Here is a 25,613-nt window from a genome sequence, read left to right as displayed (position 1 = left end):
TACTCTGATTGTCATTGTTAGTCATTTAGGTCAACGTTGGATCATTCAGAAGTCATCAGAGAACTTCTGGAATCGGTTGGCTGAGCTAAGAAAATAGAGGGCCAATATTTTTGCACGTCCTACTTTTCAGTTTTTTATTTGCAAAGACAATATAAAATGATGAATACAATTGGTTCCACTTCACGATTGTGTCTCACATGTTGTTGATTCTTAAAAATATTTTCAGTTTATTAAACTTTAAGTTTGAAGCCTGAAATGTGGCAAAATGTCAAAAATTTCTAGGGGGCCAATACTTTCGCAAGGCACTGTATATACGTGAGTTTGTTCAAACTAGAGTGTGCTCTTAATTTCCCTTCAGGGATTACTAAATTATACTAAATTAAATATTAAAATAAATGAAAAACTAAAAAATTAAGTCAGATTTGTGCATATTCTAGTGACAGTTAACATTTTTTATTTATGGATATTAATCATTAAATGCTGTTACCACTAGATAATTTATGGGTAGTAGAAATGCTAATAAACAAAGGAGTAATTAGATATTTTTACAGACAAATACTTACAAGAATTTACACTGTATCACAAGCAACAGCACAGATTGTGCAAAATGTAAATGTTTTAATGTGAACAAAATCTTAAGTCTGTATCATTTCTTCTAGAACAGGACCTGAAGCCAGGCTACAACTGGATCTCACCTCGGCCAAAGCAGCAGTCTTCCCATGGCCAAAGCAGGACCCTCACATATAACATACTACATATCTTATGAAGAACAAGATTTTTGTCTTTTCATTTCAAGCGGACCAAATCACTTATATTAAAAGTAAATTAATGAAAATTGCTGTTTTAATTTGATTCTTTTAATTAGCCATGTAACTTGCTATGACGCAAGGTTTTGTACAAGTGTGATACTGGTGTGTGGCCACAGCTTCCACATCTGATGTTGCTCACAGTGGTCCTCAGTGTGCTCAGGAAGCTTGTGTGTATGCCCAGACACATGAAAAATTAGAGGGAACATTCGCTGAGAGGCTGTGATTCTTCTCAAGATGAAAGAATTTATTGATCAATGACTGAAGTAAACACGTCTCAGGTGAAGGGCCAGACAAAGAGTCATTCAGAAGACCCTATGATAAACAGAGGAGAGAAAATAGTGACCCTGCCCGGAGGAGGCCTGGAGTCCACTTCTAGAGCCAGGCCTGGACGGAAGGCCTGGTGGCCAGGTCTACCACAGGGCCCGGCTGGGCTTAGCCCGTAGAAGCATCATGGCTTTTTCCCACCCCTGTGTGTGGGTGGGGAAAAGTCCCCCGTAGGGCAGACCGATGGGGACGGGTGCAGACCCTGACATGGATTATCCATAACTAACACCATGTTCAAACACAAGGATGCTCATAAGTGTACCTGGTACTAGAGCACCCTGGGTCGGAGGTTAATGATCAATCTTGTGATCCTATATCTGACATTACCTGACCTTTTGGCCACTCAGGTGACCTGGTAACGTCTGGAGAACATCCTCGAGGCCTTCAACTCCCACGTAGCCAAGTGTGAAGCGTTAAGGATGAGGATCAGCCCCTGCAAATGTAAGGCCATGGTTCTTAGCAGGTTACCAGCGGATTGCCTTCTCCAAGTGGGGAATTAGGCCATTCCCCAAGTGAAGGAGTTTGAGTACCTTGGGATAGAGCGTGAGATTGGACAAAGAATTGGGGCAGCAGGAGCGGTATTGCAGTCGCTTTACCATAGTTGGAACAAAGAGAGAGCTAAGTAAGCAGAGAGGCAAAGTTCTCCATTTAAAGTTTGTTCCTTTGTTCCTACATTCATCTATGGTCAAGAGGGATGAGTCATGACCGAAAGAACAAGATAGCGGGAACAAGCGGCCAAAATGGGTTTCCTCAGGTGGATAGCTAGTGTCTCCCTTAGAGATAGGGTGAGAAACACTGTTAGTCGCAAGAAACTTAGGGTAGAGCCACTGCTCCCTTTGCGTGGAAAGGAATCAGCTGAGGTGTTTTGGCATCTGGGAGGAGACCGCAGGGCAGACCCAGGACCAGGTGTATCAAAGCTTGACACTGGCTTGGGAAAGCCTTGGGATCCCCCAGTCAGAGCTGGTTGATGTGGCCAGGGAAAGGGAAGTTTGGGGTTCCCTGGTAAAGCTGCTGCCCCAACAACCCGACTGCAGATGAGTTGATGAAGATGGATGGATGGATGGATATAATATACAAGTTTGAGTAAATAAATTCTCTTTTCTAATACATCATATTCAGGTTAAATTGATCCAAACCAATTAATTGCTGAAATTGGTGTGTTCCTGTGAATCAGAATAAATGCTAGTAACATGGCTTTTGAAGATAACTTATCAAACAAGTTAGCATCAGTTAGTAGGTATTGTGATGTGAGTGAGCAATAACAGTACAACAGGACAAATAATCATACAAACACAGCACAAGACTGAATCAACGGTAAGGAAAAGATATTTATTTAGTCTAGAATAAATCCCATCATAACTAATGTTACATATGATTACGTGTCAAATAGAAAACAGCTGTTTTTCAAAATAAAAGCAAGGTCCATTCAATGAATTATTTTTATTTATGGTTTTTAAAACACACTTAAATAAATAATTTTATTATTTTGTCTTTTTTCTATTTTACAAAAACATACAGTAAGTAAGAACAGCAAACAGCACACGATTAAAGGTCAGTGGTGCACACAGGCGACGCAAACACTGCAGATGTACTATAGAACACACACATCTCCAAATGTCCTCACCAGTTTGTCCATGTTACTATGACAGCACAGACAACGTTCCAAGTTCTAATGTTTAGCAATATTTGACAGATGGTGTCCAAACATTGGTGGTATCACACACTGAGGAGCACCGACAGCCAGTCCAGACTCTACACTTGGGTACCAGCGACACAGCGTCCTCCAACGCAGCACGCTGCAGCTAGGCATCCTCTAAGCAACATCTTCTAAAATCTAAACAGGACTCATCACATAAAGAGAGTTTACCTAAGCCTCATTCACCTCCATAGAGGTCAGAGGTCAACGCTGAGTAGCCAACACCATCATGAACCACAACAGAGTGGCTCAGGGTGTGCTGTGTAGCGCGGTGGAGAGAGACTGGTCGGCCTGTTGTTAACCCACCTGAGTGATCTGATCGGGTGACAGGTCTAAGTACGTATTTGACATCCAGTCAGTCAGACCACATTCAGAGGAGATCTGGATGTTTCTCCATGAAGGACCAACAACAGGCAGCATGAGCTACACTTGGCATGATGTGCATCATGCTTAACTGCCAATGTTTCAGTGTGTTAGTGTGTTTCAACCAGCAGTGAACCACACACTCCCTCCAGAGTCATATGATTGTCTCAGAGCATTAGAGGTGTATCAGTGTAAGCAGGACAGGCTGAAAGAGAAGCATTTAAAGTGTTCCTGAGCTAACCATACACATCATTCAGACACTCAGCATTAAGTACACTGATGTGGATTCACTCAGAAGTACATTCAGTGTATAAAGCTATGATAAAACAATGTTCAGTATAAAGTAGGTTAAATCATGAAGCACATGTCTGTCCTCTGGGCCCACTCAGCTGCTCATGAGAGACTCGGGCCTTGTACCGGCTGTCTCCCCTTCATTAAAGCACCATGTACCTGATGACTGACTGAGAATGAGGCCACACTTAATTACAGAAGATTTAGTTACTGAAGCCTGACCCTCCATTTCTCATGTTCACCAGTTCTTCCGTGACCCAGCTATAGTGGGTGTGGTAACGATGTCCTGCTAAGTGTCACCTCTTCGACCCAGTTGTATTCTCTCTGTCTGCAGGCATGTAAACTGGAAAGATAATCCTGTGGTTTGTTTTACTACAGCTGATGCATCATTAATGCTCAGAGGTCTGTGACAGGCTAGGCCTGCTGTGGTGGAAGGAAAGCTGTGGCTTCCATAGACACACAAGGGCAGTGGAGATGTCTACACAGCTCCTTAACCTGCTTCAGTGGATGGAAGGGTGAATATGGTTTGTTGTGCCCAGAATAAGAGTACCATGGTGTGACACATCAGCTTTCACACACAGGGCCCCGGGGAGTCTGGTGTTATTTATAGAGCAACGCAACAGGCGCTATCACTCTGTCGGCTGCTCACAGCCAATTAGGAGGCTCTGCAGGTGAGCCACACAACCACACAGCCACACAACACAATCACACAACAACACAGGCGACCTTCTCCTCAGCTCTATTGCATCCTGCAGCTAGAACTCAGCTGTGTTGCCTCCTACAGCTAGGACTAAACTATGTTGCCTCTTGCAACTAGGACTCAGCTCTGTTGTCTCCTACATCTAGGACTCAGCTCTGCTGCCTCATAGAACAAGAGGAGGAGGATGGACAGGTGTGGTAGAATGATGAAGATGAATAAAAGGCAAAAAAACAGCACACCAAATACAGTAGTCTTGCACAAGAATTTCAGAACACTAGGTTAGGTTAGGTTAGGTTAGGTTAGGTTCAGCTAGTCTAGGTTTGGTTAGGTTAGGCTAGGCTAGGCTAGGTCCGGTTCTGTTAGGTTAGGTTTGGTATGGTCCAATGAGGTGAGGTTAGGTTTGGTCCGGTAAAGTGAGGTGAGGTTAAGTTAGGTTTGGTTCGGTTGGATTCGGTTCAGTACAGTTAGGTTACGTTCGGTCCGCTTCGGTTAGGTTAGCCTTGGTCAGGTTAGGTTAGGTAAGGTTAGCAGCCTCATCTCTGTGTTCACCCTGTGAGATGCCGCCGACTGGGCAGAGCCACCACCCATCCTCCTCAGCAGAGAGAAGGAACATTCAGTATGTCTCCTGTTCAACCATTCTCTCAGGGTTTGTGTTTTGAATAATCTGTTATTTCTAAATCCGAAAATGCGAGGAAGATTAGATCAGAAGTACCACTGACTCCTGAGTGGCTCAGAAACATGGTTGGTTGTTTTTTTCTAGTGATGTCAGCCTGATCAGATCATCTTTTGACTTCTTTGGGAACAATAGAAATGGAGTGACAGTACATTTATGCCATTGTCATAAGAAGGGTATATCAATGAAGTTCTCGCCACCTGATCTAAATGGTAGTTAGAGCTACACATATTTAATAGTATCTGATATCTCACTGGAGCAGTGTGATAACTGGTCTGAGTTATAAATTATGTCCTGGTGCTTCAGGATATCTGATGATAGAGCACGTATGGATGGATGACATCCATACGTGCTCTGCAATCAATAAAGTGTTCCATATAAGTGTTCCATCAAGTCTGTTTAGGCATCATTTATGTAGAAAAGAATTTGATTAGAATCTTGAACTTCATTCTATTGTAATTATTCAATCAGAAGAAAATGTAAGTGTTAGACATAAAACATCCATCCATTTCCTTGCCACTTATCTGCCTTGCAGGCCATGGGTCTGCCGGAGCCTATCCCAGCTAGCTATGGGCAAAAGGCAGGGTACACCCCAGAGGAGACGCCAGCTCATCACAGGTTCACATGAAAGAAAAACAAACACACTCACACCTACAGACAATTGATGTGACCTGATCACCTCTGCTGAATGCTTTTGGTGTTGGAAGGAAGCTGGGGAACCGGAGAGAACCCATATAGACACTGGGAAAACATATAACAGGATTTGAACTCAGAACCTTCTTGGTGTAAAGCAATAACGCTACCCATGGCACCACAATGCCGCCCTGGACATACGCATTGAAATTTATTTGCAATATTTAGGAACAAAATAAAAGATTCCAAGTAAGGATGTGGCAATTCTGTTACAAGCTGGTCTTGCTTTAACACTGATGAACCATTACTGGTGTCAATAATAAAGTTATGAAGTATTCCTTAAGTGCTTCTGGTGCTTATTTTACAGTAATCCCTTGCTTACTCGACTTCCCTAATGCATGGCTTCACTACATTGCAGATTTTTAGTAGGAAGTCATGCAATGCCGTATGTGCATGCTATTGGCTGACAGCATCCGTGTGTGCACTGCATACTGACTCGCGGTTCCGCCTGCAATCTTTCTTTAATATAAAAGTGCTTTGAACAGTCTATAAGAGTGTGGGGAAAGGTAATACAGATATAAGGTGGTTTAATATCAGTATGGAGAGGGTTCATATATATTTAAATACTGTAAATAATAAAAGACAAGGAATCCTAAAAATATGACGGTTGTATGGATTGGGGACATGACACTGCTCTTCTTTATGAACTTTGTGAGTCAGTGATAACTTGTAATAGTTCCCAACTTAACGCACACACATTGAGGGAAGAGGTGGTGGTCATTATTTATGAAGTCTTGATGCAGCGTCTCCCTGATATTTAAAGGCTGCATTATGTGAACAGTCTCTATTTGTGGCACTACTAGTGCATCAAACAGCTTTTCTCAAATATTCGAAAAGAATGCTGCTTCTCTCCAAACCGTTACATGTGGGATCTTAAAGTAGAACATGGAACATTAGAACTTGTAGACCTAGAAGAGCTAAACTGCTGTATCTCGTACAGTACACAAATGGCACAGACGGTAGAAACACATCCATCACCTCTGCTGCTGGATCGCTGATGATCCAAAGGCATTAAATCAAATCCACTGGACTTTAAAACGTTCCTTGAAGATGTTTCAGCCTCTTATCCAAGAGGCTTCTTTAGATCTGGTGGTAGTTGCTACCTCAGCTTCCAACATCTGTAAGGTGTGGTCAGTGCTATTCATGTTCCAACGGCCATCACCAGGACCTGCCTGGCTGCCCCAGCGATGGAACATCATCAATCAGGTCCTTCTAAAAGTTCCCAAAAGAACTACTCAGCAGATTGACTCATGTTAAGTGGCTCCTGCTAATGGATACCATTAGCATACGAGGGCTTAGTGACGTCTGTGAAATCTGGTACAGTGAGGAGGGTACGTGTGTGATCCACATAGGTCCTACTGGAGGCTTCTAGTAGGACATGTGTGGATCACACAAGTCCTACGACACAGTGTCACCATGGAGTCCCATCATCACCACTGAGAGCATTCTTTATCTTCTGTACTTCAATGTTTCACCTGGCCCCTTCAGAGCAGGACAAAACCAGTGCTGCTGCTGCGCGCACACACAAACACACACACACACACACACACACACACACCCACACACACACACACACACACACACACACACACACACACACACACACACACACACACAAATGAACATGTACCATGAGAACACTCTGTACTGTACCTTAGGTGTGTTAAATACAGGAATCCTCAGACTGCATCAAAAGCCTGGAGCTTTGACAGGTTACTGTTGACTAATCAGTTCATGTGATATCAGGGTGAAGATCAACAGAGAGAGAAAAGAGATTTAAGGACTGAGATACTCCAGAGATGATCAATGTGACTGTGACTATGCACCCTCACTAATAGCTGTTAACTGTTAACTTCTACTTCTACATGTTACATGTAATTTTCAAGAGCTTTGGATATTTGATGTTCATCTAAGTTGAGGACCAAATACAGCCAGGAATGGATGCAGCTGATCCAGTATTGAAAAAAGGTTTGAAGAGCTGTCATTTATTTACAGTAAATCACATTTGTTCCACATGAACCAATGAATATGTTTGAGAGCTCCATCTGAACAGAGGGCTAGTAGACAGATTCGTACCCATTTTTCTACAGGAGACGTCTCTCAATGATTTGCTGTCAGGCACTTCACTGCTACCTTAAAGCAGCAGAACCACGGACTGAGGAAAACGCTGCAAAATCAATGATGATCAATGATGTTCTTTTAGATCCTCTTTAGACCCATACACAACTTGATCCACCCTGTGTCTCTATGAACCTGGACAATGTATAAGACCTTTTGGGTGTGCATTAATATTAGATCCTGTCCTGAGTGTTGGGAAATTTAAATACTTAATGACTGCCTGCAGGGTGGCTCAGGGTGGAGGAGCAGCTGGTGCCTAACAGCTGAGGGGTCTGGAACCAATCCTGACCAATCTTTCTCTGTTGCATCCATTCCCCCTGTCTGAATGGGTCAAATGGATGAACTGACTTTACGTTCAGTCTCTAGGTGTCAGTCAGGTGTTGACCTATCAACATGTCCTAGGTAAACAACTCTAGCCTTTTCTCAGCTGAGATGGGCTCAATGTATCAATTGTATTAGCAGTGTCCTCATAATGTCACACCAACATTTGTTTTGGGACTTTAGAGGTAATGTATTGTGGAGCAGCCCATTTAAGAAGGTAGTTATATGACCGAGGCAAGCTTCTTGACAAGAGTCAAGAGTGACTCATGGACAGATGTGGAGGAGAGAATTCAATCATTTAAATGAAAACATTGTTCAGAATCATATCAGAAAGAAAACAGAAATAATGGAAGTTCTGGGCAGCATTGTGGCACAGTGGGTAGCGCAAGGCAGTTCCTGGTTCATGTCCCTATCTGTGCAGAGTTTGTATTTTCTTCCCATGTCTGTGTGGCTTCTTTCGGGTTCTTGGTGTCAAATTGTCCATTGGTGTGAGTTTGTGAGTATTTGTCTTTCCTTCATGTGGCTATGCAGTGCACTGGCATCGCACCAGGAGTGTACCCTGCCTCACGTCTGGTGCAATGCGGTCCACGGCCTGGGGGTTGGGGACAGATATCAGCCCACTGCCCAGGGTTGGGACCAGTGCCAGTCTGCAGCCAGGGGGTTGGGGACCACTGCTTTAGATTCACTAAGATCCATTAAGCTCCTCAACTGGTTAAATCTGAAGGTCTGAACACTGTAAGTCTTAAAAAATAAATAAATAAGAATCTAGACTAGTAAATTTAGTTGTTCACACCCTGTATTAAAGTGTGCAATGCTTTAAGCACATACACACACACTGACAGACACACACACACTCACTCACACTGACGAACACACGCACGCGCGTGCACACACACACACACATTGAGGAAACGTGACGAGTCTTCCTTTGCTTGTACACCACAGAGTGGAAGCAATCATGAAAACTTTCCTGCATTCAGTTGAACTCACTGTAAGGCTTCAACAGATAAACTGCACAGGTCTAGGCTAGAATCATAAAACATAAAGTAAAAGACCATCTTGTCTCCTGTAGTGTTTCACACACCCACACCATTCTGCTTGTCGTTCTTCATCTCATTGACCTCTATTATTTTCTCCCTCTTCATCTGTGGTGCTCGCTGGACCCCATGGGAGGCATCAGATACGGCCGTTGCCTTGTGTGCTGCTGCGGCGCCCAGACAGGGGGTGGGAGCTGTAGTGAAGCTCGGCTGTGGAAAAGTTGGATGAAGAGGAAGTGGAGGATGGTGAGGAGGAGATGAGTCCACAGGCTTCACAGGCCAGCGCCAGCTGCCTTAGGGCATCCAAGGAATCAATCTTCGCTCCTCGCAGCAGATCAGTCTGACCCTGCAGAACATGGAAAACCACAGTCTGTCAATCACATGGAGAGGATGTCAAGGAGGTTGCTCAGTGTTTAATAGACTATATGAACTTCTCTGTGGACACAGTGGCCCCTGTTAGGACAAGTCAAGCGTTACCCCAAATGGGTGACCAAGGACATCAAGGCTGCCCTGAACAGGAAGAAGCGGGCGTTCAGGAGTGGGAGTGGGGAAGAGATGATGAAGGCCCAGCGGGCAGTGAGACTTTGCCTGAGGGAAGCTAAAGAGAACTACAGGAGGAAACTGGAGAACCAGGTGCGTGAGGTCTGGCACGGCAAGAGGAGCATCACTGGCTACATCGAGGGGTGCAGTACAGTGGAGGGGAACGTAGAACGAGTTGATGAACTCAACAACTTTTTTAATCGGTTCAGCTCTCTTAACACTCCATACTCCTATCCCCAGTGGTCCTCCGGCCCTGTTGACCACCACCTACATGCCCCTTCCTCCCCTTCTCTGTCCACTTCACCTGTTTCCACCTCTCCCTTCCACAGTCGCTCTCACCCCGCACATGATGACGACCCGAGAACGACTGGTCCTGGAGCACATGCATACCCAGGTGCAAGGTGCAATGGACCCTCTCCAGTTTGTCTACCGGCCTCAGGTTGGGGTTGATGACACCCTCCTGTACCTCCTCCACCGTTCACTCTCCTACCTGGATGTCCAGGGCTGTGCAGTCAGGGTGCTCTTCTTCAACTTCTTGAGCACCTTTAACACCATCCAGCCAGACAGACCCCAGTATGTCCTTATGGGAAATTGTTTGTCATCAGTGGTGACCAGCAGCACAGGGGGTCCACAGGGAACCGTGCTCTTCCCCCTTCTCTTCAACCTCTACATGACGGACTACCAGCATAACTCAGATACATGCCACTTGCAGAAGTTATTGGATGACACTGCAATTGTGGCATGTATCAGGGAGGGTGACGAGGGGGGGGTCCAGCAGGGTGGTGACGGACTTCGTGTGATGGTGTCAGCAGAATGAATTCCAGCTGAACATCTCCAAAACCAACATCTCCAAACCCATGGCCAGTGGTCATCAAGGGCAAGGAGATAGAGGTTGCTGAGTACCTTGGTCTGCAGCCTGACAGCAAACTGGACTGGTCATACAACTTTGACTGTGTGTGCGAGAAAGATCATAGTAGGATGTACTTCCTGAGGAGGCTGGCATCCTTCAACATCAGCTCTGAGCAGCTTAGACTATTCTACCAGTCCATTGTGTCCAGTGTGCTGTCCTACGCAGTGTGCTGGGGTGTTGGTGCCTGGAAAAGGGACACCAAGCGCATAGACAGGCTGATCCGGAGGGCTGGTTCTGTGATTGGCCAGGATTTGAACTCTGTCGAGACTGTTCTATAGAGAGGACCACGTCCAAGTTTAGATCGATCCTGGGGAATACCACCACCGCTGTTGTCAATGAGCTTCTTCACAGAGAGACTGCGGACCTCGTTTGTGCCTCGTACTATTATGGGGTACAACTACACTTTCAGAAAGAGGGGGGTTAGGCTGCAGTGTCATCGAGGTCAGCTAAGGGTTGATAGACAGTGTGGGGATACTTTGTGGGGTTCCTTGGGGGTTCTCTTTTGTCATTTGTTGCCTTGCTCACCATGTGGGCCCTCAGTCTATAGTCCTGTTTATCCACTTTTTCTTATGCTTTTTTAAACCTTTTTAGGCTTTTTACGCTAAGTGAGTTGATTGTCATTGTATTGTTTTTTTTGTTGTATCATGGTACTGTTATGTGTATTTAGGTATTTATCCTGAGCAGATGATATACTAAATTTCCTTCAGGATTAATAAATTATCTATCTATCTAGGTTATTGCTAACTTTGACAAGTGTTGTTTCCGTACTATGATGTTCCCTAAAACCTGACTGGAAATTCCCAAATTAACTGTTGGATTTAAGGAAATCATACAACTGATTAGTGACTATTTTCCCCACGATCTTAGATAGGAATGAGAGATTTGATCTTATTCTTCTTTTCCTTTTGGCTTTACCCTTCAGGGGTCGCCACAGCGAATAAATTGCTTCCTTCTAACCCTATCTTCTGCATCCTCTTCTCTTGCACCAACTACCTTCATGTCCTCTTTCACTACATCCATAAACCTCCTCTTTGGTCTTCCTCTAGGCCTCCCGTCTGGCAGTTCAAAACTCAGCATCCTTCTACCAATATTGTCACTATCTCTCCTCTGGACATAATTATGTAGAACAGCTGGGTCAAGGTTCGGTTTTTTGAGAAGTGGCTTGATTACAGCTACTTTAAAGGACCGTGGATCATGTCCTGTTGATAATGAGAAGTTATATTAAGGAAGTTGCTGCTTAGTAAAGGTAAGGCTTCTTTTATGAGCTTTGATGGAATTGGGTCTAGAGGGAGGATGGTTTAGCTGAGGGGACTGTTTTAACCAGCTGACTGATCTTTATTGGAGAAAAGACCTGGACAATGTATTGGAGAAAATGTGAGTTTTCTGGATCTAAGGGATCTAAAGAAGGACTGGAGTTGGTGGAGGTCAGGACGACATTAATTTTGTCTCTGATGAGCAGGATCTTATTATTGAAGAAACTCATAAAATCATTGCTGCAGAGACTTCATGGAATACTCGCTTCATATACACTGTGGTTCTTTGTCAGTCTTTCTCCAGTACTGAACAAAAATCTGTGATTGTTTTTGTTGTCCTCTATTAATGACAAATAATAGGATGCTCTAGCGGAACAAAGTGCCTTCCAGAATTTATGCAAACTATCTTGCCACACAGAGTGGTGTTCTCCTAGTTTAGTAAAGTGCCATTTCCTCTCAAGTTTTCTGGAATGCTGCTCTAATTGGTGGGTATAGGAATTAAACCAAGGAGCTCGTATCCCTGTCTTTTTTAGTGGAACAATTAATTCTAAGTTTTTTTGCAGAGAGTCTGTTGAATTGTTAACAAACTCATCAATTCAAGATAGACTAGCATTAACACAGTCAGGGAAGTAACCCGCTGTGTATTTCAGGTGTGGGATTAAATTAAGCATAGTTGGGATTTCTCACTTGAATTTAAACATTTTTGGCAGGAGAGGAATTACACAATAGCCAAATATCAAAAGTTATCAGGCAGTGGTCAGAGACAAGAGGATTATGTGGAAAGACGAGTAGCTCTTCAATTTCCATCCCATGAGTCAGGACTAATGATTCCTAGATTCCTCTGCACACTGACTAAAGCCTATGGAGTCTAGTAACGACATAAATGCGCTACTGAGGCTATCATTGATGTTGTCCACGTGAATATCGAAATCACCAACAATAATGACCTTATCAGTTTTAGGAATTAAGGTAGTTAAAAAGTTGGCAAACTCAGATAGAAAGTCACTGTATGTAATTCCCCCTTGTTTGTTGTGGTCTAAGTCAAACTACATTTATACAATTAAAAGTAACTGTTGTATCCATCCTTCAACATGTGAGACAGAACAAGATACGGTCTCAGCTGATGTTGTATCCATCCATATTAAAATTAAACTGTCATAATACACATGGTGGGTGTTCACATCAATATTTTCTTGACCTAAACTACAGCAGTTCAGTCGTTTTACAAATGTGTAGATGTCATTCGTCTTGGGAAGGCGTCGCATTCCCAGATGAAACCAGATGTGATTTGTCTCAGTTTGTTCCTGCTACTAAGTGCTGTCATAACAACAGCTTTTAGATGACCCTCTGAACAACGTAGACAAACAGCAAGTAAAAGAAATGAGAAGATGAGCTCTCCTCTACAATATAAAAGAGAAGGTAACGTGTGTAAACAGAATGATTAACAAATAGCTGGCTGTCATTGGCCCTGTCAATGTGAGCACTCTTATGCTGTTGTGTGCAGGACCTTGAGCACAGTGATGTTCCAGGTGAAACTCTCCACCGCTTTACTTAGTTTCCTTCCCTTCAGTCCCTCCTTCTCCCCCAGGCGAGGAAGTTCTTCATGGAAGTCCATGCCTGAAAAACACCAACCCAGAAAGTGTTCTGCATCAGTCTGATGCAGAGAGCAGTCATCAGTCCAATTAATGACAAATAACCTTCAAGTGTGGGAAAACACCTTTGACACACACGCACACACGCGCACACACAACACACACACACACACACACACACACACACACACACACACATCCAGTGACATTTCACGCCATTTAGACTGGCAGGTAAAGGTCAGGAGTTTTGTCAGGCTTTAATTGTCCACAGGTCTTACTCTGGATGAAGTAGAAACAGGATGTCATTTGTTGGGAGGGGGGGCAACCCCGTAAATAATGAATAAATGTGAACTGACAGCAGGTTGTGACAGAGTTTTCTGACAGGTAGTCTTTAGTCTACATTACTGCTCTAACTTTCAACCTGACCTGAATTGTCTTCAGTTTCCATTTTGGTGAAGGTGTCCATGAACATAAATACACTGTGGGTTTGTTTCCCACTCAGAAGTTTACAGAGATGTAGAGAAAAGATACGCTGCAGATGACGCCAACAGAACAGAAAAGACCAAAATACCACAGGAAGTCTGACATCGGTAGCAAACTGTTCACTTAGTTAGTTAGTTAATCCTTGCTTGCTATATTGTATCCATATATTATAGTAAATTGTTTTATGATCATTGGTCCTTGCAAGGTTCAATAAAGCAGTAAGAGATATAGATAACATGTTCATGCATGTAAATTTAATGTAAATATATACATATGTGTTCGTGTGTGTGAGTTACATAGGATGATTGGTGTCACTGGGAAAAACAAAGGTCTTTGTTGTGAAATAGAAGTCAGGATTCACAGCAGCACCACCGACTTCATTCTCATGTCTGGATCGGTAACGCCGCATCATTGATGACGTGTTGTTACTGTATGTTAGGTGCTGGGAACAAGGCATAACACGTCACCTGCAAATTAAAATTAACATGTGTGGGGTTTATTATTTTCTACTCTGTGAGCAACAGAGCATGAAAATAAGTTTTTAGACATTAAAATCTACTTTGTTCGGTGGCACCAGGTCTCAATGTTCCCATACTTGTGATCTCTTTCTGGTTGGATCCATTGTAAAGTAATTACAACGCAAACTGTTTGTCAGCTAATGTGACCATTCCGAGGGATATTGACATGATTGCGCAGCGCACCATGCTGTTTCATCCATTTTAACACATCTGGGATCGCCAGCGTTTGATCCGGACCACTAAACTGTTTCACCTGGTGAATGGAGCACCAGTGTGTCACCTGGTGAATGGGGCACTTCGTGTTTTGGCACATTTGGTGTGCCAAACGTCATCAGTCACATGATTTTTCCACATTTGAAGCAGGTTCCGGAGCAGTGTTTCATATGGGAACACCCACCGAGTTTGGGGCGTGTATCGGAGCACCAGAACAAAGCAGACATCACTAGCTGCAGCCACACAACGGTCAATAATCCCAGAGAACAGTGCTTTAACCGTCCCTGTATTGCATATAATATCTGAATAAAACCAAATATAATTTAATTTTACATCCTAATCCTTGATTGCTATGTTGTAGCCATATATTATAGAAAGTTGATTTATAATTATTAATCCTTGCATGGTTCAATACAACAATAAGAGATTACATGTAATATAAATATATAGATATGTTTTTGTGTGCGTTAATTACATAGGGAGATTAGGCCACTGGATAAAAACAAGGTCAATGTTGTGAGATAAAAGTCAGAATTCTGAGACGTCATCGCAGCAGCACCACCGGCTTCATTCTCAGGTTTGTCTCGGTAACACCTAATCATTGATGGGATGTTGTTGGTTCCATTGCAAAGCAATTAGAAAGCTAACTGTCATTGATCCAAATGTCCAAGCTAATCAATCCAGAAGGAGTTGACACGACAGGCAGTGCACCACTCTGTTTTCATCCATTTTCATATGTGTGGGACTGGTCAGTGTTTTTTGAAATACCCACCCACTGATCTGAAACACTAAATTGGTTCACCTGGTGAGCGAAGCTCTTGAGTGTTACAAATGTGACTGAACCATTTGAGTGGTTCAAACGTTACCAGTCACGTGGTTTTTCCATGTTTGAAGCAGGCTTTGAAACAGTGGTTCAGAAAAAAAAACCCTAAAAATATACCGCTGTGTCAAAGCAGACATCATTAGTTATGGCATATCCTATTGTCTCAAGTCTCTTGATTAATGTTAATGTTTGGTCATTTCAGTTGGATTTTTTGTGAGTATTCCCCTGTGTGGAGGCTATGCTTACTAGTTACTTGGCCTCATGTGGTGGATACTCAGTTGATACTTTGAGGACTTTTTGTATTTTGAACCTGAATGGTAATTTTCTGTTGAAATTTGTTGTTAAATAAACCTGTGTTTAGTTTTTCATCTTTGCTTCTGGGTCCTGGCATTCTGTGGACAGTTTACCTGTGACACATGAAATCTGAATTTATGGGGTCTTATGTTACGTTCTACAGACCACCAGCATTAGGCTAAATCCAAGCCAAGCCAAGTTAGCTTGATTGACCCTTATCCAGCATGTCTTTTTAAATTTATATTAAATATCAATGTTTAACTGGATTGAATTTAGGCTCATAGGTCCTACCATTAGGCTACCACTAACCTAAAAATGAATTAGACCTGCTAAACTGATTATTCCACCCACCCCCACCCCCACTCTATTTTTTTGACAGATCACACCCTGAGTGCAACACTCTGGGTTAATCACACCCTATGCTCAGAACCACAGCCAGAACCACCTTAAAGGACAGTATTATTAAAAACCACTGTTGATGTACACACGCTAACTTAGAGACTTATCTTACTAAAGAACACTCAAACCATGTTCTGGTCTTTATCAGCTTGTGTTGACTCATCCAGCAGTTGATCTGTGCAATGCAGCCTTACCTTCTCTTTGCACCTGAGCAATTCTCTCCTGAACAGCATCGGCACTCTCGATCAGCTGCTTCTGGGCAGTAATCATCTGAATAGACAGGAAGACAGTTTGTGTCAGAACTCTTTGTGTTGCAAACCACAGCCACCAGCCACCAGAGCCTAAAGCAAGGGTTACTGACAGTTACAGAACTACCTGATGGAGTTGCATGACGCTGAACGTAGGAGTGCTGGTGGAGAGGAACCGTGAAATATAAAAGACGATCCAGATAATAAAATGGGATTCACACTTTTTTCTGGTTTTTTTTGACATTGTAGGACAGGGTTGTCAAACTAATTTTCACCTGGGGCCACATCAGAATAATGGCTGTCCTCAAAGGGCCAGATGTAACTAAAAAATGTAACTTAATGTAACTCCATATAATGGAGTATTATATATATATGTATATATACATATACAGTATATATATACTGTTAAATAACTAAATTTATCACTGATTCACGTTACAAACATTACAGTTGCACTGAAAAAAAATTTTTTTTGTTGCTCTGTTTTAACATAGGGCGGTACGGTGGCAAAGTGAGTAGCGCTGTCGCCGCACAACATGGCGATTCCAGGTTCCAGTCCCGCTCTGTGATCTCTCCAAAATAGTAATAAAATAATAATAAAATAATAATAAAACCTATAACAATAAAACTTATTGTTCTGAAAAAAAAAAGAGTCAGAAATGTGTTCTATATGGTCCACTTGCTCTGTGGTATAACCCACATAATTTTCCTGTAAGGATAAATGGGTGTGGGTTCTCTAGGGTTAAAGAACATAAATTCAGAGCTTAATGTGACGTTGATGTCATTGAATGTATCTAAAACAACCGCTCTAGCTTCATATGCCCTCACATCCACCTGCCTGGCTACAGTGATCAATATGGACCTCGTAACTGACACCTGATGGTGGTCAATGTGGGACATAATCAGTGTAAAGAAATATGTCACCCAGTGCAATAGGCAGCCATCGTCCAGTTCCTGAAACACAGAGCTGCTCTATGTCACAGAGCTTCATCAGGACTTCACAACAATAATCCCCATTAGTAGGATCACATTTATTCTCATTCGTATTTTACAATTCGCTGAGAGTTGGGCCAAACTCAATTTTGGCATTATTAACCAGCGGGAACTGATTTCATGACTTCTCTGTTAAAAAAAAAAATCAAGTTGTGTAACTTGATGCTACAGTGGCATAGATTAAGCGGAGAAACATTTTAAAGGCCATGGAGCAGCTGGAGGAACTGTTATCACTCTACACTGGCAGTGGTGGAATAGAACCCCAGCATTGGTCTGCATAGAACACCAAAGCAACCACAAACACATCCATTAGTTGCAACCAATAGAGGGCAGCAGCACATTGTCCACTGCTGGTCTACCTCTCTAAAGACATCTGAGGAGCTGGCTGCTGAGGTGGAGCATTGTGGCTGTACCTCAGGCTGTAAAAGAGTAGAACCTCAGGAATTAATGTGGATAATAATACAGCAGCACCTCAGTATTAATACAGTAGAACAGGCATCACCAAATGGCAACCGCTGTCTGGATCCCGACCAAGTGATGGTTCTGTCCGGACCAGTGAACCGTGACGATAAATTCACAAGAATAGATTTTCTGGGCGCACATTTACTGACGGTCGCAGCTATAGACGGCGGGCGCTGCTACTCCAGTTGATACGGTAATAGCGACACTCAGTTCAGCCAATCAGATTGCTTGTTTACCTGTGCGTTCCATGCACCTGGAAGTGCCGCAACCACAGTGAGCTTCCCGTTACAGCAGAGCACAGAGAAAGGGAGACATTGAGGACAGCATAGCTTGTTACAAAAGAAAAGAGGTTAATGAGGAAAATCGCTGGTTAGCAATGAGTGGATTGAGAAATTTATGTGTATTCTTCCATCAGGCAGTTCTATACCATTTTACCTTATATGGTCTGAACACGTAGCATTAATTAAAAATTGTGCCAATACGAAACAATGCACAAAGCTTTTGAGCAAAATTAGCCCCAGAAGTCCGAACTGAGGGTAAAATAACCAAGCAGAATGCAAACAAACGTTCACTAAAGGCATTGTGGATTTTGAGGCAACATAAAAAATCCTTTAGTGATGGGACAGTTGTGTAGGAATGCTTAAATGCTGTTGTTGAGACATTATTTGATGAAAATTCAGAGAGCTATCCAGAGAGCACCATGCATATCTTTAGCCATTGATGATTCTACAGATGTTGCTGGTAATGTCCAGCTTTTGTGTGTGTCAGGTTCCTTCACAAAGATAAGGAACTCTTTGCTGGGTGTAACACCACTGTCACACACAACAGGAGATGACATACATGCAGCAATAAAAGAGATGCTGACAAAGAGGGAAATACAGTAGATCTGAAGTGGGTGGTCTCTCTCATCACAGATGGAGACATATCGGGCAAAGAAAGGGGGGCTGTGCCAAACAGTCAAGGTGTGCCCTGTGCACATCTTGACTATTTGGATCGACTTCCAGCTGTGAGTCAGCTTTTTACACCATGAACAATATCAAAAACAAGTACCATTCTTGGCTCACCAATGAACACCTACTTGTCCACAGGAGAATGGCACCGAGTCCATTCCGATCAAGATTTAAATTACTGGCAGGCCAGTCACATGCCCCGTTCTCTCATGAATAAACTTCTGTTTGCATTTTTTCCATAAAAGAGCCACTTTTATTTATGTTTTCTGAAGATGCTAATCTTTGTTAACTTGAAGTACAGGCCTTCAATTCTTTAGGAAGGGATTTCTTTATTTTACGAGAAAAAAGGGTTATTCAACTCTATTTGCACTTCATTTTTAATTCTGAGGTTTGTGTGTTCTTCAATCTAACATAAACGCTGGGTCTACTTTTATTTATGGTAAAAGAGCTATCTGTGCCCTCAGTTAAATATATCTTGCATTGAAATTTGATAATTAATGAAAATGTTGACATAGGGGCAGACTGTAAGACACAAACTACTACTTATGTTATTACTTACTATAAACATTGTATTTATATTTATGTTGTTATTTAATTATTTATTTATTTATTTATTTTTGTTTACACTGTACACTTTTACACCTATCCTGCTTTATGTGCTTTCAATTGCCCCTTAGGGTAATTGAAAGCACTTAAAGCACATTTGAATTTGAATTTGAAACTGGAATTGGGTTTGGATCTTTTACTAAGAGGAAATTTTAATGACTGGACCTCCGTGACTTAATTTAATACCCCTGCAGTTGAACCTCGGGTTTTAATACAGTAAAACCTCAGATAATATAGAATCTCTGGTAATAACACAGTAGAAGCTCGGGTAATATTACAGTAGAAGCTCAGATAATAATACAGTAGAAGCTCAGATAATAATACAGTAGAACCACAGATAATACAGTAGGACCTTATATTATAATAATATAGTAGAACTTCAGATAATAATAGAGTAGAACCTCTGATAATAATATAGTAGTACCTCAGGCTTTAATAGAGTAGAACCTCAGGTATTAATATAGTAGAACCTCAGGTATTAATACAGTAGTACCTCAGGTTTTAATACCATACAGCCTCAGATAATACACTAGAACGCAAGGTAGAACCTCAATAGTAGAACCTCAGTTAATAATACAGTAGAATCTCAAGCTTTAATACAGTAGAACCCAGTGGCGGGATGTACATTTTACACTTAGGCCTTCAGTGATGTCCTATTTAGTCAAACTTGCATAAATACATCCATTAATACTGTAAGTGGCTCCACCAATGTAGCATTCAGGACTGAGGCTTTTATAACGTCTCTCAAATGGTACAAAAACCATCACTTCTGAAGAGGAGTCAGCTCTACTCCTTTTTGTCACTTATTGTCACTCACACAAAATAATCCAACAGCATACATCATTGTGCAAAATGTGAATGTTTTAATGTGAACAAAATGTCATGTCTGAAAGGTGTATCAATATAATTTCTTCCAAAACAGGACCCTAAGCCAGGCCACAACTGGACCCCACTGGCAGAAGTAGCACTCTTACATGGCCAAAGCAGGACACTCACATATAACACACTACACATCTCATGATGAAGAACAAGAGTTTTGTCTTTTTAATTTCAAGTGGGCCAAATCACTTATATTAAAAGTAAACAAATGAAAATTGCTGCTGTAATTTGATTCTTTTAATAACCCATGTAATTTGCTACGACCCAAGGCTTTGAACAAGTGTGATAATGGTGTGAGGCCACATTGTGCATATCTGATGTTGCTCAGTGTCCTCAGTGTGCTCAGGAAGCTTGTGTATTTGCCCAGACACATGAAAAATTACAGGGAACATTGCGAGGGATTACTTTATTTATAATAAGCCATTAAGAGTGTACGGATGTACTGTGCTGCAGTGGGCTCAATGGCAGCAGTTGAAACAAATACATTGCATATGGATTACCTAACTGGGAAGGACTTCCAGCAGCGTGTCATCAGTTAGCTGTGTTGTTAGTTACTTACAGTGCCGTAGGCAGCAAGCAGTTTGCGTGTTGGCTCAGAGAGGTTGGCCACTGCCTCCAAACAAGGGTAGCCCTCCTTCAACACCATGGTGGCCCCCATGGTGCCCTCAGGACTCTGTAGTCTTGTGGCCAGGCTCTGGATGCACTGTTTGAGTTTGGCCACTGTGGGGAGCCCACACAGCTCTTTGAAACTGGAAACAGTGCTCTGTGAACGTTTAACAGAAGATAGTGTTGATAGTGATCCACACATATCCCTCTCTTTTTCCATCATCTGCTGTCTCTCCTGTAATTTAATTCAATAATCCAATCATTGCTGCTGTTAATCCAGTGACATCAATCAGCCTTTGCTCCACTGCATTTGGCGAGAAAAATGGAGTATCACCTAAATGAGGAAGAGTGTTTCTCAACTGTGTCAGAGAGCCAAATGGGTCATGTGTAAATGTTCTGCAACAAAATTTGGGGGTCACACAAGAACAACGCATGGAAAAGTGTGTGTGTCCACATAAAGACACAGAAGTGGAAAAACAATTGACCATGTGGCGGACCTCTAACTATACCAACCATTATGCAGCAACAGTGTGGCTGTGTCTGTTTGTGTGAGCACATCTCTGTTGTATGTACAACACACTGATACCTCAGCTGGATGAATAAAAACTGAGCGTGGCAGATGAGCTCACAGCTGGACTGGAACAATGACTGAAGCTGGCAGATTAAACGTGTGTGTGTGTGTGTGTGTGTGGGTGCACGCGCGTGCGTGCTTGTGTGTGTTGAAGTGAGAGGAGGAGAATGTTGCTGGCGGTCTGTATTCGAGGGTGTTTGCCAGCATGATTCGCCAGGTTTTTCCAGGGCTGGCCACACCCATTTATGTCTTTGGAGAGAGTTCTCCGTATTGCTGTCTTTGATGAGGCTATTCAACAATTGAACACTACATTAATAAAGCTGATAAAAATCCAAACACTATCGCGACTGTGACTGTTGAATACTGTGGTCCATTATAATGTCAGTGCTGTGTCCACACTTCATAGAAAGAAGGTGGAAACATCATCTTTAGTCTTAAAGAATGCAGCATCAGCTGTTAATATTTTTTTATATATATTTTGGATCTCACAGTTTTCTGGACAGACTTTTCAGTGAGGTCTGTATGGAATAACTTTCATGAAATCTGTCTTATTCAGTTGTTTTGGAGAAGGTTGACTATAACCTGACTATATTATCGATTTTAATTTCAACAGAAATTGCAATTACCTATTTCCCCAAATTTGAAAATATCTACATAATAAGAAGCGTCCACTCTCATGGGAATTCTAGTAACAGGATATCAGAGCCAGGTAGCAGGGATTTACTCCTATCAAGACCATTGGGCACCTTTTCCACCAAGCAGTCCATTTGGTTTTCAGTTCTGATCATTCCGCATTGGAATTGCTTCTGAAGAATGACTGTGATGGAAAAGAGATCTTGGCTACCTTTATTTTTGTTTCATACCACAGAATGCCAGGTTCTGAGCCTTTAGTTCATTTGTCACACATTAGTATCTTGGTTGATTTTGCTGTTTTGTTATTACTAACTTATCATGTTGTTTCAGATCTTTGCCTACCTTGAGTCCCTAATTATTCCAAATTGCAGAGGAATCAGGCAAAGGGTCACAAAATCGAAACTCTCTAATCAGTCCGTTTTCAAAACCAGGAAAGCACCGAGATTACAGCAACAGCGGGATATCCAAATTTGTAGTCATTTCCAGGCAGGGGTCAAAACTAGATGATCAGAAGCAAGGAGGAAGGCAGGCAAAACAGTAATCCAACAGACAGACCAAAGGTCATACACAGGGCATCAAAGACAAAAATCGTGGTCAAACAGGCAAGGGGTCAAAATCCAAAAACAGACTAGGCAAGGCAAACTTGTGGTTGTATAAAGGAGGAAAAGGAGTAACAATAACGATTGGCATACAAGGCTTTCTGATCAAACGAATACTGAATTACGCTGCGACAATGAAGAGCCTTAATTAGACAGACCAGGGTGCTATATTAGTTTCGGGTGGAACTAATGATCAACTACTTAACTAAGGGAAGAACTAAAGACAGTTTGCCTAAACACCAAGCAAAACAATCAGGGGAAACAAACCAGGTGCAGCGAATCATGAATGTGGCAGTAACAGAAAACCAGAAAAGTACATGAACTGAAAACCAATCAACAAAAGACAAAGTCAGAAACGTATGACAAAGGCAAAACAGAACGTGACAGACGCAGATCATCGCACTAGTTATCATTTCATTCTTTTCACCTGCACCTGCAACCACCCACTTAATCAGACTCAACTCTTCATATTCAGCCCTCTGTCCTCTGTTTGATTGTTTATCAATCAGTCAGTCAGTCAATCACTCACTCAATCAACCTTTATTTGTACAGTGCTTAATCACATTGTCAGAAAGAGAAACCCAACAGAACCCCCCAGAGCAAGTATAAGCAACAGCGGCGGGGAAAAACTCCGCCACTGGGTCCTGCCCAAATGGGTCCTCCCTCATTCGGGCAGGAGCCAGACTCTGGAAGGCAGTCATCTGCCTTGACCAGTTCTGTGGGAAAGGAAATACAATAGGGATAGAGACAGGCAAGGAAAAGAGAGAGAGACAGAGAGAGAGTGGCAGATAGGACAGATAGATTTGCAGTCCAAATTGTGCTGTAGTTGTGGAGTGGGGGCGCAATTTCCAGTCCTTTGGATTCTTGTTTAGCATTCGCACTGACTCTCCAGTCGTAGTGTCCTGCCTGATGTTCCGATCCTATTTTGACTTTGTCTGTTCTTTGATCTCCGCCTATTCCCTAGTCCGAGCTGTCTGCCTGATTTTGATTGCCTTTGTGAATTACCCTGTATTACTCCACAGGGAACCGTGCTCTACCCCCTTCTCTTCACCCTCTACACGACAGACTTCTAGCACAACTGGGATACGTGTGTGGTGGAAAGTTTTTAATATAATAAAATAATACAATAATATAACAAAATAATATCATTTCATAGAACCAAAGATCTGGAGTGTTGTGTGTGTCATATCATTCAGCGCTTGTGAAGGTGGCCCCCGGATGTCTCGAGGTCATGAAGACGCTGCATGAAAATAATTCCTGTTAGACCATATTTGGAAATGCTTGCATGACTGTGGGTATCCTTGGAAGAAGTTAGACACTGACAGAAGCAGCTGGCCAGATCATTTCATACACTGTACCTGAAATTAGAATGTATGTTTCTGCACAGGGTCATCCAGAGAATGTCTGAAGCAGATCCTCACAGGGTTCGCATGACTAATTATATTACGTCATCAAATAGTTTTGTGAAACTGTCGACTTGATATTTTTGGTAACGTCTGGAGGTCAGGACGTACCAACTGAGAGCCCGTAAAGAACTGGTTGAAAGCAGATGGGCTGAGTTTAATACCTTCCCCTAGTCACACCTTTAGGGTATAAAAAGAGATGTGATCCATTTTTTAGTTTGTACTTGAAGTTTTTCCTGTACCCAGAGTACTCTGCAACAACACACCGGAGGACTTTTTTATTGTCTCCAGAGCTCTCATCATGCTTAGATAAGTATTTGTTGAACCTGTCTGTTTGTTGAACCTGTCTGTCTGTCAATATCATCGATGATGTTATTGGACTCATACTCAACCTATTGATGATATTATTGTACTACTACTCAACCTAAACATGACTTGAATGGACAAATAAATATCTTGTATTTTACACTGTCTCCTGTCCTCAAGAAAAACGAAACCCCACCACACGTGCCAAATTGAGAAGTTCTCGGATGACATCGCGATTGTGACATGTATCAGGGAGGGTGACGAGGGGGAGTAAAGGAGGATGGTAACGGACTTTGTGGGACAGTGTCAGCAGAATGAGCTCCAGCTGAACAACTGCAAAAAAAAGGAGATGGTGCTGGATGGTGGGCAACTCCATCCCCACAGCCAGTGGTCAAGGGGGCAAGGAGGTGGAGGTTGTGGACACATATAAGTACCTGGGGCTGTAGCTAGACAGCAAACTGGACTGGTCGTACAAATTGGACTGTGTATGCAAGAAAGATCAGAATAGGATGTACTTCCTAAAGAGGCTGGCATCATCCACCATCAGCTCTGAGCTGCTTAGACTATTCCACCAGTCTACTGTGCTGTCCTATGCCATTGTGTCAGGGTGACGGTGCCAGGAACAGGATACCGAGAGGGCCGGTTCTGTGATCATCCAGAGGGCTGGTTCTTTGATTGGCCAGGATTTGGACTCTGTTGAGACTGTTGTAGAGAGGAGGTCCATGTCCAAGTTTAGATCGACCATGGGGAACACCACCCACACCCTGCACACCACCTTCGGCCAGCAGAGGAGGTCTTTCATCGGCAGACTCCTATAACTGAGCTCCTCAATACAACTCCAAGTCATGTCTGTTCTTATATTTAAATGCTACTGTAACATTTAAATTTCCAGTTCGGGATAAATAACATATATCTAAAGTAAAGTATCTATCACATATCACACACACACACACATATATGAGAGAGAGAGAGAGAGAGAGAGAGAGAGAGAGAGAGAGAGAGAGAGAGAGAGAGAGAGAGAGAGAGAGAGAGAGAGAGAGTGAGAGAGAGAGAGAGAGAGTGCTGCAGGTTTAGAGGTAGGCATGTGTAATGCAGTGCCAATGGGTGGTTTGAATCATAAGGGTGATCAGTAGACCCCGCCCCCATTGAGGACACCTTATCTATACCTGTGTTTACCATGTATCGAAGTTCAGAGATCATGGTGTTTTTTTGATTTTCCAAATAAATTTAGTGTTCATGGTTTAGGTCAATTTTATTCAGGTTTTAGTGATTAGCCACATTAGTTAGCCACATTAGTTTCCCTATAT

General features: G+C 42.5%; 1 protein-coding gene across 2 annotated transcripts in view; it reads right to left on the bottom strand.

Annotated features, from left to right (window-relative positions):
- Positions 1 to 2,451: 2,451 nt before the first annotated feature.
- Positions 2,452 to 25,613, bottom strand: part of plcl1 (phospholipase C like 1) — a 109,128-nt gene continuing 85,966 nt past the window's right edge. For both annotated transcript variants that reach the window (XM_068329178.1, XM_068329179.1), the window contains 4 exons: positions 20,748 to 20,951; positions 16,245 to 16,320; positions 13,236 to 13,345; positions 2,452 to 9,371 (listed from right to left, as the gene is read on the bottom strand). In XM_068329178.1, the coding sequence (XP_068185279.1) occupies positions 9,165 to 9,371; positions 13,236 to 13,345; positions 16,245 to 16,320; positions 20,748 to 20,951 (597 nt within the window). In that variant the 3' untranslated portion in view covers positions 2,452 to 9,164. The remainder of the gene's footprint in view (positions 9,372 to 13,235; positions 13,346 to 16,244; positions 16,321 to 20,747; positions 20,952 to 25,613) is intronic.

This window comes from Antennarius striatus, chromosome 12, assembly GCF_040054535.1.
Source record: "Antennarius striatus isolate MH-2024 chromosome 12, ASM4005453v1, whole genome shotgun sequence".
NCBI lineage: Eukaryota > Metazoa > Chordata > Actinopteri > Lophiiformes > Antennariidae > Antennarius > Antennarius striatus.
This window is presented reverse-complemented; position numbering and strand designations above follow the sequence as displayed.